This window comes from Sylvia atricapilla, chromosome Z (genome assembly GCF_009819655.1).
Source record: "Sylvia atricapilla isolate bSylAtr1 chromosome Z, bSylAtr1.pri, whole genome shotgun sequence".
NCBI lineage: Eukaryota > Metazoa > Chordata > Aves > Passeriformes > Sylviidae > Sylvia > Sylvia atricapilla.
Genome location: NC_089174.1, coordinates 62,669,982 through 62,686,232, shown reverse-complemented (window position 1 = coordinate 62,686,232; position 16,251 = coordinate 62,669,982). Strand labels below are relative to the sequence as shown.

General features: G+C 37.4%; 1 protein-coding gene across 1 annotated transcript in view; it reads right to left on the bottom strand.

Annotated features, from left to right (window-relative positions):
- The window catches only part of RIT2 (Ras like without CAAX 2), a 185,049-nt gene that overhangs the window by 89,022 nt on the left and 79,776 nt on the right, over window positions 1-16,251 (bottom strand). The window contains exon 3 of the mRNA XM_066339790.1: window positions 12,222-12,295. Coding sequence (XP_066195887.1) covers window positions 12,222-12,295 — 74 coding nt within the window. The remainder of the gene's footprint in view (window positions 1-12,221; window positions 12,296-16,251) is intronic.

The following is a 16,251-nucleotide window of genomic DNA, read 5'->3' as shown; positions in this document are numbered from 1 at the left end:
CTACACACATAAGCATCACAGTTGAGTTTATCGGGATTACATATCATCCATCTGGCACTGCTTTTCATAAAATGCGCTTTTCTTTTACCTCTTGAAATAGATATAGCTAGTGAAAGCAGACTAGTGAGAAGTGTTGTAAAAATTATCTGGTTTTCATTGACTTTGTTAGTGTTCTATTTTTTTGGGAGGAGAGGAAGGGACAAAAACAAGCAGTTTTTTAAAAAATTATTTATAGTAGCAAGCAGAAAGAAACCTGCAGCAGTTACATTTCAAATTAGAACACATCCAGATAAGATATTAGCTGGACATTGTACATTACAAACATAATAATAATAATATAGTAATATAGTAATACCAGTACTAATCTAGATACAAAGGACAGGCCTTATTTCATTTGGTTTCTGCCTCCTGAAGAGCTAGTCTGGTACACTAAATTTAGGATCATAGCTTTATTTATTCTTCATGTCTCTCTCTACAGTCATTGGAGAGACACAATTGATTCCAGAGAGTAACTCAATCCATGCTCAGGGAAGTGTTTAAGATGCCAGGGTTGTTTTTATTTTGTATGTCTCTCACCACCTCGACAGGGACTAAATTCAGAGCCCTGCCTCTGATGTCCACAATATTCAAGCAGGCCCTGCCCAGTCATATCCTTCATGCATTTGGATGATAAGGCTATTCCTCCTCTCCATTTTAAACTGTTCGTTTAGCTTTTACAAGGCTGTTTCATTTCCAATGGAGTTCAAAAGATCAGGAGAATATAACACTTAATGCCTAAAGCCAATTGAGGATTTTTCCCTTCCCATGGGAAATGCTGCTCCTCAGCATGGGTTGAGTAACACTATGAGGTAATAAAGCTACACTTTTTCCACCACAGAAGCCAAAGTTCCCAGTCTGCTGCCTTTGCTCACCGGAGCCCTGCCTGCACCAGCCACAGGTTCCCAGCAATGACACAACAGAAAACAAGAAAGCACAGAACGTTATCAACATCACACTCTCTTCTTTGCCTCTCTCTTATTTCCAGTTATCCTTTGCAAATGACAACAATAACAAAAGGAGTTACATAGCAAAAGATAACGAAAAATTTGCAGCAGGTGGTACTCAGCCACCTGTGCAAGTCTAAACCATCTGCCACATCACTGGGAGGAAGGAAGGGAGCTGAATTACAGTTCAGAGACAGACCAAAGAAAATTCAGGGGTTCTGGCTTAAACACTGGAGAACAGAGATTGATTCTTCTCCTTGTCAAGTGTCTACACTGCTCTCATAACCCTTTTTGTCCAAACAAACCTAGCTCTCATAACCCTTTTTGTCCATTCTAGTACTAATTTAGAAGCAGTTCAAAATGGGATTAGCATAAATGAGAATTAGCCCATAAACCTGCAGTGGAAGTGGATTATTATTATAATAAGACCCATGATTAATGATCAGTCAATGTCTCATGCCTTATAATTACAGGAAAGAATTCTTGCTTCTGTTGTAGAAGAGCAATATCCCTTTCCTTCTGTGAATTTGTACTGGGGACAAAATGCACATCACTGATGACGGGAGAAATATGAAAATAAAATTATTCAGTCCAAGTTCCTAGCAGACTAATGGCTTTCTGAGTTTTATCTGATAGCCTTCCAAGGCAATATTAAGATCTCCACATTGTACAAAATCAGTAGCCTTTTCTTAACTCTGGGAATGTACAAGGAAAAAGCTGAGATAGGCGCTGAAATTAATCTGTAATTTAGAAGACAACTGGCAACCCCCTGTTTAAGCTGATTTATAAGAAAAACAGAAAGAGAAAACAGAAGAAGAAAAATATTCATGACAGGTGTTATTTCTGGAAGGCACAGGTATGATATCCATTTCTGTGAAAAATAGCAGCTGATTCTTATGAGTTTTCCAGGTTAGCTCACCTGGGTAAAGTGATTGACAGCACCTCAAGACCTTGCCTATGGGCAGAAAATGGTCCCAGCTTAGGGGTCAAATGAATGGATGATCTGCAACTTAAGAAACACAATTAGACATGCACTGGTTATGAAGCTCAAGCTTAGATTTGCATTCCTCATTTTCACAATTTTGGCTGAAAAATTTCTAAATTATTTCCCCCTCCTAATTTTCCCTGCACTTATATTCTTCAGCAGAAGCCTGCTTACTACAGAAACAGGACTTCAGGTCCAGAAAGGAGAAGATGTTGCATTAGACCTCAGTTCAGGATTCTTTCTAAAAACTAACATACTCTCATGGAAAGAGATGGATCCTTTCCTACTCGTTAATATATTGCTTATGTCTGAATGCAGAAAAGACTTTATCCACAACTGAAGTTCTGAATGTAAAGAGAAATTAATTAAAAATAAAGATAGCAGTTTCTTGATATGGATTACTCAGTCAGGGTAATGCATTATGACATTGCTCTCATCTTCATCCAAATGAGTCTGGGGCTCTTAACTGGTATGTTAAGCTTTCACTCTGTCTGAAAACCATGGAGTTGTGTGGTTATTTTTATTGTCTTTAAATCATTGATACACATGATCTATTTTCACCATCAGTGAAATCATGTTGTTTCCCACAAGTGGACTTTTGGATTCAGGTTCCCCTTCTGTTTTCAGCTCTGATATTGCTTCCCATGCTATCTGGCACTGCTATCAGTCACAGGCCATGCAGGATTAAGCTGTGTGAAAAACAGGTGTCAGTGTTCCTTTGCGTCCTGAGCACGGATGGATGACTATTTCACTGTCCCTTCCCTAACTGCAGAGCATTTTATATACACTCACTATTGTGTATTCACGTCTTGCATCATGACTTATGCAGAAAGATTGACCCACACCAGACTGATAGAGAAAAAGCAAGAAAAGGGAAATAAATAAGGTGGAGGAAAAGACAGATCTGAGGAACTTCCAGTAAAATAACTCAGGAGTACAAAATATAACATCACTGAGTGACCATTCTTTCTTTCTGAGGAACTAGTAAATAACCTCCACTGGGACTCAGACTCTCCCTCCAGATACAGCTTCTTTTCACTAAGATTCCCAATGCTCCCACTCTAATTGCCCTTCTGCCTTTGCGTGATAATATATATGCCAGTTTTCTGCAACTGTTCTTTTGTTAACTTTATTAATCCTGCTCTTCCCAAGATAGTTTGTCATGTGCAGCAATGAAAAGATGCAGTCCATCACCTGGGAGATGATATCTACTTTTTATTTGCCCCTAAATATGGATGAAATCACCATATCAATTCTCCACAATGCTAGTAAAAATTCCTCAGTGCTACACTCCCTAAGTCAGAGAACTGCCTTTTTGTTTCATATTCATGCTAATGGTCTCTCTCTGAGGGATAAACACCTTAGCAATTTTCTTCTAAATGCAGGCACTGAAGCAATCTTCATTGTTAACTACTGCTAAAACCCCCAAAAGCATTTGGTTTATCATGCACCACATAATACTTCTCCCCGATTCTTAGTGGTAGGCAAAAAAGAAAAGAGCCAGTTTTCACCTTTTATCACAAATGCATCATAAATGTTTAAAGGGAAAAATTAAAGCTTGGTAATTACATTTCAATAAACGGCAGAGATTAAAAAAGAAAATATAACAACCCATTAGTGAAGAGGTAATGACTGCAGCTGCAAGAAAGAGCTTTGCAGGGATTCAGACATGCTCTTGTCAACTTCTGTGGTCATCACTGGCTTGCCACCGTCCCCAGCGAGGCGGGGGACAAAATACCTGTGTTACAATCTGCATGGATTTTGTATTGCTTACAAAGTGAACTTGAGACATGAAAGGACTGAGTTGTTATATCCGTGAGACTTCTCAACATGCTTTTTCATTTCCATATGCACAAATATTTCTGTATAATTTTTATTGCATAAGGGGAAATAATAAAAAATAGAAAAACCCAAAACAACAACATCAAAAAAAAAAAAAAAAAACACCTCCAAACAAAACCCCCCCAACAACTCACCAAAAAAACATGGGGATAAAGGCAGAGCTCCAAAAAAAGAAGTCATGAGGTAACTTGATTGGATCAATAGATACAAGAGAGAAAGGAAAGGCCCAGAGACACTTGGAGCACTTTCCAGGAGGGGCTACAAGAGCACTGGAAAGGGTCTTGGGAACAGAGTGTGGAGCAATAGAATGAGGAGGAATGGCTTTAAACTGACAGAGGGCAGGGTTAGGTGGGATATCAGGAAGAAATTCTCTCCTGCAAGGGTGCTGAGGTCCTGGCACAGGTTGCCCAGAGCAGCTGTGGCTGCCCCTGCATCCCTGAAAGTGTCCAAGGCCAGGTTGGACAGGGCTTGGAGCGACCTGGGATGCTGGAAGTTGTCTTTGCCCATGGCAGGGGTTTTACAGTCACTTCCAATAGGAAGGATTCCATGATTTTATGTTCCTAAAAGATGCTGAGTAGCTTCTAAGATATGCCAAGACTCTCCTACACAAGGCCAAAGCTCATCTGCATCTCCAAAAGTTAGAGAAGTCTCATTCCTTTAGCTTTGTCCAAGGTGTTAGTCAGGTACCGCACTGATATCTGACACAGGTACAGCCAATGTTGCCAGTGCTAAACTTTTGAATTTTTGTCTTTGTAAAAGAAAAGATCATTCTCTGGCATAGATCATTCATCTGGTTTGTCTCACATCCTACCATGGCTCTGACAACAACATGAAACACTCATGACAAAAATTTATTCTTCTCATCCAACAGGCACATATCTAAAACAGGCACAAAAATCTATGCAAACTGTGCAAGGTTCTCTCTAAAGAAGTGATAAAAATATCTATCCAAAAATATAGCTTGTTAAGAAAAAAACTGAAAAAAACAAGAAAATTATTTATAATTTCACTAATTATTTTATTGAGTTCCTACTTTGCTCCTCAATCCCTTTGAAAAAATCTGGATTGTTAGAGTAACTTTTCTCAGATTTTATAGGTAATAGGCAGTGGAGTCCAAAATTTGCTGAGGCTTATTAATCTGTTGGTTGGTTGGTTGATTGGTTGGCTGGTTGGCTGGTTGGTTGGTTGGTTGGGAATTTTTGTGTGTTTGTCTGAATTTCACTTCCAGTTTCTGGGATAAAACTGTTGAAACTTCAGCTAGAAAAATATACTTTGACTTTAGTTTCTTCCATTCCCCCTCCTGCTAGTGGGAAATAAAAATGACACTTTAAAAAAGCCTTTTCCAGCAGTCCTTCTCATGTGGATTAACAAGTGAAATGTTTGGATGATTCAATGAACACTATGTAACTTTCTGCTTTTGTTCTCTTTGTCTGGAGACACCACCATTAAAAGCTTCAGAATGGCATAAAAGACATTTAATTTTTAAAATCTCAGTTTTTGAGGGCAACCTACTTTTTCTGAGAAGCATTAAAGCCCTGGTCTGCAAAAGAACCTTTTCTGGGTCATTTGGGCAGGCGAAATGGGCACCATGTGGGGCTGTAATAAGTGCTTGTTTTCTTAGCAATCAAGCCGATATTTAGTCCGGAAATATCATTATGATGTGAGCTTTGTGAAAACTGGCAGAGGTAGATTACAGTTTTCTGCCCACTGGTGTTCCTGGTTTGTGTACAGCTGCTTGATAACAAGAAGCTTTTGATAGCAAACCTCTATAAAATGGAATTTCTAGTGTGATTGTCAAGGACAGTCACATATATATAAAGAAATCAGGACACACTTAGAGTATGTGTAGTGTCTTGCTGGAACTTCAGAGTACTTCTGTACCATTCACTGGTGTAAAGAAAAAGTGCCGAATATTTTCCAGTGATGGGAGAAAAGGAAAATTTACATTGTCATAATCTTGTGGAAGTCATGGGTGAGTTTTACTCATATGGAATATGTTTATTATATATGTGGTTTTTCCATACAATATATGCACCAGAAAAAAGAGAAAACAACCAACCAAGCAAAACCACCTCAGAGCCAAATTACATAAAATAATAAAAAACCTACCCTAAAAACAACAACAGAACCAAAAACCCACAAGGAAATACTACAAATAAAATTAGTGTTGGAAAGAAGAAAAAAAAGATTTTGCTACTTTTATAAAAAATTGTAATGATATATTTTCTTCCCTTGTACGTTCTTATTTTATTAAAAAGAGAGAAAAAAAAACCAAAACATAAAACTTTTAGCAGAATTACAGTGTATTTATCTGGTTTTGGAAGTTGTCAGTCAGAGAAAGATGAAGAACAGTAAGAGGAAAAGCACTTCAAGAAAAAAAAAAAACTAAACCAAACAAAAAAAGAAAAAAAAAAACACCACAAAAAAACACCACAAACAAACAAACAAACAAACAAACAAAAAAAAAAAAAAAAAAAAAAAAAAAAAAAAAAAAAAAAAAAAGACTGCTGAAAGAGAACAGAAAACACTGGAAAGTTTTGCACCATCTCAAGTATGGAACCACTACCACGACTTTGCTGAAGAGGAATGGTAGCAATGGGCAGGAAATCGGTATTATACTTCTTTTTATCAGCATATGCTTAGATCTTTTCCTGCTGAAGTCAAGGAATATTTTGCCAATGGTCTGAAGGAAATTGGTGTCAAGTCCGCAATTTCATCTGTGATTTACTGCAACTGTTTTTTCCACTCTGTATCTATGCCAAATAAGTGTTTCTCCACAATCTGTCTATTGGCAAATAAAATGGCTAGGTCAAGGGAGAGATTTTAGCTCTTCCCAGAAAGTAAAGAATAACTTGTCTTGAGATCTCAGGAAATTTTCAGTGTTATGATTTGACTTTCTACGTATGTTTTCAACAGCCTGTGGAACATACAAAGGAAATAAAACTAATGCTCTTCTCACCTTATACACTGTGTTAATAGTTTCTACTTTCTTTGACATCCCTATGCTTTAAAAATAAAATGCATTTATTACATTTATGCACTACAGTACCTACCAGAAAGTGCAATAAAATTGTTTTCCCCTTTTAAGAACATGCTGTAAAGGCCCATTAAGACATAATTACTGCCAAAAAGGCATTTTACATTTCCTTGAGATAAGATGCACTGGTGTACTTGGAGATTTCACTTCCATTGATTCAGGATTAGAGCAGCATGTTTAGATAATAAGCAGAAGGGTCTCAGATAACAGCCTGAGTGAATCATCGGACTATAGTGTTTAGTCTGAGAAAGTGTGTTTATCTGAAGGGCTCTTGGGACTAATACGGTTCCTCTTCAAAGCTTGAAGCAGGGGGTAAGAATCATAGTCCTGCAGGTTGGCAGGATAAACATGTCCTGTGATTTGCTAGCAATTTGAGAGATGGATTTCAGTACAGAGTGCACTGTTGCTGTTAGGCTGAAAAGTGTCTGCCTGGAAATGAATTCATGCACACACAACTCCAGACAAAGGAAAATCTCCCTGAAATGGCATGCCATCACATTTTAGGGCCAATCTTTCAAGTCTCTGACTCACACCTGGGAAATATACTGGTGCACTAAGTTTATCATAAAAAGCTCGCGTTTTAGAAAACAAAAATTGGTGCAATAATCTCAGAATGTACTGTCTTGCTGACAGGTACAGAAACCCATTTTTCCACTTACTTGCCTGCTTTGTATCTGAAAACATTTTTTGCTGCTTTTACATATCAGATCAGATTGTTTTTCAGTGAAGGGAGCTCTGCTGCTCTCTTAGTGTTCGGTGTGAGGTCTCCACAGAGAGATTGGATAATGTGTCATACAGGGGAAAGCTGTGGCAAGAATAAAAGCTCCTGTATCAGTCAACAGTTTACAAATACAGCAGGAGAGATAACTGCTGTGTGTGCTCCACAAGGAGCAAACTTCTGGGCTGCAGAAGTGGCAACATATTTTTAAGCTGAAGAGAAGGTGAGAAAGTGTAAATGAGTGAACAGAAGGTTTCTATAATTCTGTGTGGAGGCTTTTTGTGTGAGATTGGAGCTATTGGGGGTTGTCACTCTCTGAGAATAATTGTAAAGGGGATCTGAATGCAAAATAAAGCACTTGAGGGCTGAATGTCCTTTTGTTCGCATCTGCAAGTTTGCTGGTTATCAAAGAGTTTATGTCAATTTGGATTAAATTTATGTAAAATCAGATTATTTATATGGTGTATTGGTTAAGAGAAAGGAAATCTCAGAATAACCTCCACCAACATCTCTTCTGAACTCCACGGACATGGGTGAATTTCAAGGGAAAGTTACTCAAAAAATGTCCCTCATGGGTGAACAAGGAAGTTCAGGCTATATTTATGGATACCAATTTGCATCCGTGAAGTTCGCCCTATATAGTCCATATGCCATATTTTAGCTAGCCTTGAGTTAAAAGATTAAAAAAAATGTATTTGGCTTTATTCACTTCTCCATTTTTGTTTTTGTTTTGGTTGGTTTGTTTGTTTTTTGTTTTACTTGAAATGTAGATGCAGAAAAATTTGGGGTTGAAAAGAATGCTTCTAGTTAAAGAGCCAAAGGCACCATTAGTAACTAACCAAAGGAATTACTGACAGCTTCTTCTAGAGTAGGCTGTGCCACTGAAAAAAATACCAGCATTATGTTTTTATTCATTTCTTTACAGCACATATTTACACACATTTACAAGTTGAGGTTTTTTTGTTTGGTTGGTTTTGTTTGAATGTTTGTTGTGGGGGTTTTTGGTGGGTTTTTTTTTGCTTTTTTTCAGGGATCAATCAGGGTAAGTCTGTTTATGACAATTCAACAACCAGGAGCTACATCAATACCTGCTCCTGAAACTCTCTGAGGTAAACATATTCTTCTCTCTGAAGCTGACTGCACTGAGCAAACACAGGCTGCCCAGGTGGCAGGTGTAGAGGGTGGTGAAAAGCAGCGGTAGCGAGTTCAATGAAGCATAACTGCTTGCACCAGCCCTTATATTCTTTAAGAAAATGTCTGTTGTTCTGCCTTCAGTGGAAAAACAGTACTGGAAGACCACAAAAGGGCAAACGATGGCGTACAAAACATATGAATCTGGAGTCCATGGAACAACAGTTTACTTCCTGAGATGAGCACTTCGTCTATGTTATGGTGCCTATGTACATGCATAAGACAAAAATCAGTAACCAGATGAGCAAGTTTATTAATATTTCTGGTTTTCACATTGTTTGAAGTTAGGGTTAGTTTTTCTTCTTAGCTTCAGAAAGTTGAGGATATAAATGCAGTTTTGAACCACCATTTATGTTTTACAGTCTTCAAATTAGACATGAATGATAATCAGTTAAAGTATTGAAGATTTTTATGCAGTGTCAGGTATGAAATCACATGTGGATTTTTAACTCTAGATTTGACAATTAAAACTGTGTTAACTATAAGTAGTTAATTTGGTCAGAGTTGAAATTCTCAATTAGTCCAGAGGTACAGAAGAAAAGGAGAAACATATTTGTTGAAACATATCCTCTAGCACAACAACAAAATACGTTACATTCAGTCAGTCTCTCTATCAACTCCTTGTGTTTCCCAACTAAGGATGAATTACAATTTTAGCTCCTTGATCTCCTGAAGTGATTAAAGTCCTCATTCAAAGTTGATGATGAAGAATATATGACTGTGACGACACCCAGACAAACGAGTTTTCCACTGCCTGATTTAGAAGCTGTAACACCATCTCCAATTTGACTTAAAACCCAGGGGAATAAAAACAACTAGGTACTGTCAAAGAACATATCAGCAGCATCACAAATGGGTATTTTGGATTTTTACCCTGAGTCACCAGAGTCAGAGCAGAATTTATGTGAGCTTCTGTGAGAGCACCACTAAGTCCTCCGTGAAGAAAGAGCCTATTTCAGCTGCTGACTTTAATGGTAGTTGTTTTAGGTCTTGATTAATTCTGGAGCTGTGTAGTGCAGATGGAGAGGAAACAAATTCAAAGACATCTGCAAAGACAAGCGGCTAAATCCAGGACACTTAGAATAGACAGCTCCTGAAAAACTGTGGGGACACAAAATGGGAAGACCTCCTAATTACACTGGGAACGTGTTTCATTGATGACACTCTACACTGGAACAACAGGGGAATTTAAAAAAGGGACTTGATTATATCAAATCAACTTGGTTTATTCATGTCAGCATTTCAACAGAAGTAAAATAGCTATGCTCAAGGCTGTAAAATAGCCCAGGATGATAAATCTGTGGTGCTTCTGCCACAGGCCTCTGCTTGCTAAAAAGAATGGATGAGAGAGCAAGGAGAGGTTTAGATTGAACATGTGAAAAATTTTCTTTTCTGAGGGATTATCAAGCTCTGGCCCAGGATGTCAGGGCAGTGGAGGGATTTAAAACACCTGCAGCTGTGGCACTTCGAGATGTGGTTTAGTGGTGGGTTTGGAAGTGTTGGCTTAATGGTTGCACTCGATGATCCTGAAGATATTTTCCAACTTTTAAAATTCTATGACTCCATGAAATATCCGAACCACATTTCATTACTTGATCACTACACACCATGGACCTCTAATATTGTAGATGTTTTGCATCCTAATAATGATAAAACTTAGAGATTAAACTCCATCTTTTTCTACTATTATCCTCACCACCTTTCACTGACTGAATTATTTGGATTTCTTTTCTTAACTTGCAACTGTCTATTTTGACAAAATTCACAACCTTTGAAATTGTATTCTCCTCCCGTAAACTAAGAATGAGATTTAGTCTTAGCCTTTTCACGTGATCAAAAACTTTAAAAATCATGAAAAAATTGTATATGTGAAAATGACTGACAATAGCTGAACTTCCTTTAAATTTTCGGCAGCAGACTGCATTTCTCACCATTTGCAGCTTAGGTGCGTTCAGTCATCTAGGAAGCTGAGAACAAGGTTACCAGGTTTTTGCTTCCCAAATACTTCTTTGTTTATTTAAGTATGTTTAAGTTTCTTGTTGGGTTTCTTGTTGGTTGTCTTGTTCCTGCACAAGGTGCCACATATACTCTGAAAACTTGGGAGACTACAAAAGCCTTCGAACAGACACTGAGACACACCTTAAGAAAAGATCAGCAAGTGGCAGCACTTTGAACAGTAAAAATATCTTGAGGTGGAAAGAAATTAACTGAGTCAGGTAGAAGAAATTATTGTGTTAAACTCCCTCTTCTTCATTATTGCATATGAAGCTTAATTCCCTGGCTGATGTTCACACAGCAGACACACTGTTGTAGAAATGGGAGAATTGGGGGATGGTTTTGGTTAGAAGAAACTTTAAATTTCATCTCATTCCAAGCCCCTTGCCACAGGCAGGGACAACTTCTACTATCCCAGGTGGTTCCATGCCCCGTCCAACCTGGCCTTGGACACTTCCAGGGACTGGACAGCCAGAGCCTCTCTGGAAAGCCTGTATACGTAACACTGTGTTGTGGTTTTGAAAACAAACCAAGTGAGAGGCTCTAAGTCAGAAATAAAATTTAATGAGAAGAAAAGGAAAATAAAATAGAATAGAATAAAATAAAATAAAATAAATACAAAATGAAAAAAAACACTGACAGAGTCAGAATACAACCTGAGCAGGGTGATGGAAATAGTCCAGACGAGGTGGTCTTCCTGAAACAGAAATCTTGTAGAAAGGTCTGGTAGCTCTGGTCCTCTGGGAATCCAGTGGGTGAGGGCTACTTCTACTGTCCCAAATCCCAGCTTATATCCAGGTGAGAATGCTTGGCTCTTCCCCATGGGCGGAGCATCTCACAATGGGATGATGAGTCATGGAAGAGGGCCTTGATGGCCCATTAAAGAGAGAGATAACTCCCAGAGGGAGTTATCTCTGAGTCATGCAAAAGGCATTGATGGGCCGTTAACTGAAGATGATGATAGAATACATCCTAATCTACAACCCAGGACACACTGTGTGTTACTTTTGGCATTAAGATCTTTTCCTTACAGCTGAACATTTTATATTTAGATATAATATTGGGAGAAGACAAAATGTAACAAATTACTTAGTCTACAAGTAGGCCAAAAAATTCTTCTAATACGTATAGAAAAGGAGGAATGAAAAAGATGTAAGACAATCAACATAGTATTTATTTATTTCATTATTGTGATAGATGTTCCTGCATACAAGAGAAGAAGAAGCAACATCTTTACATCTATTGTTCTTTTCAGCCTGTCTGTCTCCTCTGATGAGATTTGGAAGTTATACTGCTCTATACTGCAGCACTCCTTTAATCTTCCCCTTTGTTAATTCCTGTGTTATTTTGCAACTGCTCCCTTTATGTTTGAATAGGGAACCTTATCTTCAGCACTGTGACCCATACCTCCGAGGTTAAAATCTTTGAGTTTATCTCTTATTGAATGACTCACATTGGAAAATTACTCACCTGTCCAGCAGTGTCTAGAATGTCCAAATAGGCTGGTTCATCATCAATTCGGACTTGAGTTTTATAGGCATCCTCTGAAAAACACAGTGCAGTTTGCTTAAGTATATGAGGGGCTCACAGAATGGAAAATGAAACAACTCTGCTAGTTTGGAGCAGGCTTTTCAAAAGCTCTTCAATCTCACCTTGCCTTGCTTTATTTCAAAAGCCCCTTTTTGAAATCCTGTAATTACTACAAAGTACCAGCAAAAGAGAGTCACTTCTATCACATGACCTCAAAATACAAAAATTAAATTTTCCTTTCTTTAAAAGGAAATTAATTTTTTCTTTTTTTCATTTCCCTTTCTTTAAACACAGGCCCCAGATGTTACTTAGGTCAGAAAGGTTCAGAGGTGTTGTGCTGGTGCAATGCAACAGAGTGGGTTTTTTACTTACCACAATGGCACATTCAAAGAGATTTTCTAGCAAATAGTTTCAGTGTAAAGATTGTCTAAATTATTGGGATAGACTCCCTGTGGCTAAACAGGGTCCTGGCTGAGGTATGTCAGAGCAATTATTTAAACTTCTGTCTATCTCCAGAAAGGCTGAGAATAAACTTTTAAAAAATCAATCCTGCAATCTGTGTATTCACATTCAGATGCAGGCAGAGGAGGAGAAACTCCTGATTTTGTCAACTAAATTTAGAAGAACTAAAACAAAGAAAAGGTGAACTACTATTTGCATAAGCTGTTTACCTCACCTTTCAATTTCATTCCCCTCTCAACATTTGTATTTTCTTCATAAGATTAAAAGGCGCATAGATACTGGCCCATGTTTATACTTGAAATAGTCTTGGAAATTATCTGTGCTCTTTAATTGAACAATCATGCAGACCAGCCTGAGTGACTTTTATGACTGACGCTGTGCTCTGGAAATGCACTGGGGCGTGAAGACAAGTAAAGCGCATTTGCAGTATCTGAGAAATGTCGTTAACCATCATGAGCCTGTGGCTGGGCCTGTCCTTCCTGGGAGTCAGTGCTAGCAGAGACCCTCAGCAAGAAGCTCTCAACCACTGTCAAAATAATATTGAGATTATAATATGGGATTATATGGCAGGTACTTGGATTTCTTGGGATGTTCTAGTTTGTGCCATAATATATATGTTGCATTGTATGACACATTATAAAATTGTGGAAAAATCTGCTTTCTACTAGCAGAAGAAAAAAGATAAGAGCATTTGGATACAACTCTATATAGCCCCAACTCAGACCCCTCCAATACAGCTGATTGCTGTCTTTTATGACATAATCACATGCAAGATTTCCCCCTGTATTTTAGGTTTTAATTCAGCAAATAGGCACATGACTTTCTTAAAAGAAATACCTAATCCCATTGATATTAAGATGGCCCAGAGGCTTAATTAATTGTATGACATATTACCTTGCTGAGAAAACCAGAGCACTCCAACCACCATATGTTTTTGTTAATAGATCTTTTTGGGGATTGCTGAATAAGAAGCTGTGGGGCAAAGAGGGACCATATAAAATTATTTGGACTACTTGCAGTTTAAGTAATTTATTCTTGCATGACAATGCAACCTACCAGCAGTAGATATTTTTCTTCTGATTTTTTTCTTCCTTTTTGTTAATCAAAAATTAAAAGCAAAATAGTAAAATATGTAAAATCAAACATGGTATTTCCTTAATATGATTTCCATTGATACTATCAAGTATTATTAATGTACTTCCATGAAAGGGGGTGTCCATTTGCATTACATTACTGCATACATAATTAGAATATGACTTCCATAAATTTAGCTTGTATTCTTGGCTCTGAAGCTGGATGCTCTAAAGCCAGTGGTCCTACTTCCCTTTTCATACTTAGACCAATATGAATATTTATACAGAAGTTTTAAAACAGTCAGTGTAGAGAAAAATTTTCCTACCTACATTTTACTAAATAAATATGATAAAAATGAAGCTAGATAATTTTTTTTTTCTTTTCTTTTTTTTTTCCCCCAGAGAGGATTTACAGGCTCAGAGTTAGCTATAACTAAAAGTCCCACTAGCCTCTGAATATCAGCCACAGATTTCAGTAAGTGAATGTAAGATATCTGTCCTGCTGAGCTATTCCACGTGTACCCTGATATAATGTCATTGTCATCAGTAAAATTTCAACTGTTAAAAGCTGAAGCCAGACTATCTTTAAAATATTCTTACTTTGCAGACATAACACTGAATGCATAAAGACATTTTGTCATTTTCATTTATTTTTATTTTTATTTCCCTGACTTCTGACCTCAAAACATTTCACAACGGAGTGTCAGAATCACTGTCTCTTTTTCATTCTTGATATATGCTGATGTCTTCTCTTGGTAGAAGAGAAACATGCCTTGCTACACTTTGACCAAGTACATGAATTTAAATGGTTATTTAGGCAAATGCTTTTTACATGTAATATTTGCTTTTGCCCAAAGAAATGTAGAAATGAAACGGTAAGGAGATATGAATTTCCTTTGTAACAATGTCTTTTCCTATGTGCAAAAAGCAGGATAGTACAGATAATAAAAAGAAGCCTAAAAGTGTCCTCAGTTGGGGTGTGATAAGCAGGGATACTTTCTACCAGCTTGTTGACAGAAAATAGGTGGGAGTTGTAACTCCTCATTTTCTTCAGGTACACAATTAAAGAGGAAATCCTAGAACACAGACTCGCCAAGGAAATCACTGTCTTGAGCCAACACACCCTCACACTAGAGAACAAATCATAGCACCCTCTCATGAGCTACACTTTCTTAATGCTCAAAAAAGTCACTCTTTTGAGAGGCACTGCCTTTCCATTTACCTGTGGATTCACTGATCTCCTGGGCATTTCATTTCTTCGAAGACAGCAGGCAGAAGCATGATGCATTGAAATGAAAATTGAAAACACTGAAAAAATTTAAGTTGAAAAAAATTGAAACCCATGTTTCCCATATCATATCATAAAGATCAAGAGGAAGGGCTGTACCGCTTAGTTCTGGTCTACAATTAGTACTTTGAAACTGGGATTTCATCTCAGAAAGTAATGTAAATAGAGGTTTGATTGTCTTTTCTATCTAGTACATGGGCAAACATCTTTAATTTATTCAAATTATGAGACAAAGACATTAACCTGGAAAGAAACACTTCCAGGAGGTCAAGAGTTGGATAAATCTGTATCTTGGGCCTATATTTTTTATTGATTGGTTGCTATGGGGCTAAGCGGAAATCCTGGTATTTTTTATACATTTCCCAGAGGATTTCAGAAGAGACTACCATGTGGTTAGTCTTTATAGTCCAGGCAGCATGGTGCAATTTATGGTCATGGTAAGGAAAGAGAAGTTCTGAGACCTTGATGTAAAGAGCAGGAACAAGCGGCTCACATGTGGACAGAGAAGAATAGGAGTAAAGATGTTCCTCTGAAACAGCATCTAAATGCATATAAAACAAAGCACGAAAATCTTCACCAGGAATCCTAATAAACTCATGCCCTAATATCCTCCCTTTAAAATTTATCTGTATTAAAAATGGTGTCTAGTTTATTTACACCACTTACAGTGTTTGAGTACACTACATTTTATTTCACTGAATTAATTTATAATATGAATATAAGAGGTCTTAACTGGGTCTGCTAAACCATGTGTATTTATGCTTTACACCCTTCAGATCCAAGGAATCGTATTCAAGGCCAAAATCCAGCTGCTATTTCACTAAAGCATTAAAAGAACATATAAAATAGAACATGAATGCTAATCAGACATTAAGCAATAAATCAGACTATAACTAAATTGTTCATATTAAGCTCAGGATCAGTCTTTTTCTGTGAGGTTAATCAAAAAGTCTCAGCTGTTCGTTTGGGTAAAATTCTCCAGAAGAATAGATTATTGCATGAACAAACCTGTGGATGGAGTTTACTGATATTGCTAATTCTGTTTCAAATGCTGACTGCAAGAATGAACATTTTTTAGGGTACCAAAAAGAAAACAAAACAAAATTCCCACATCCTTGTTGTCAGAATAATGTGTGGATATATGAAC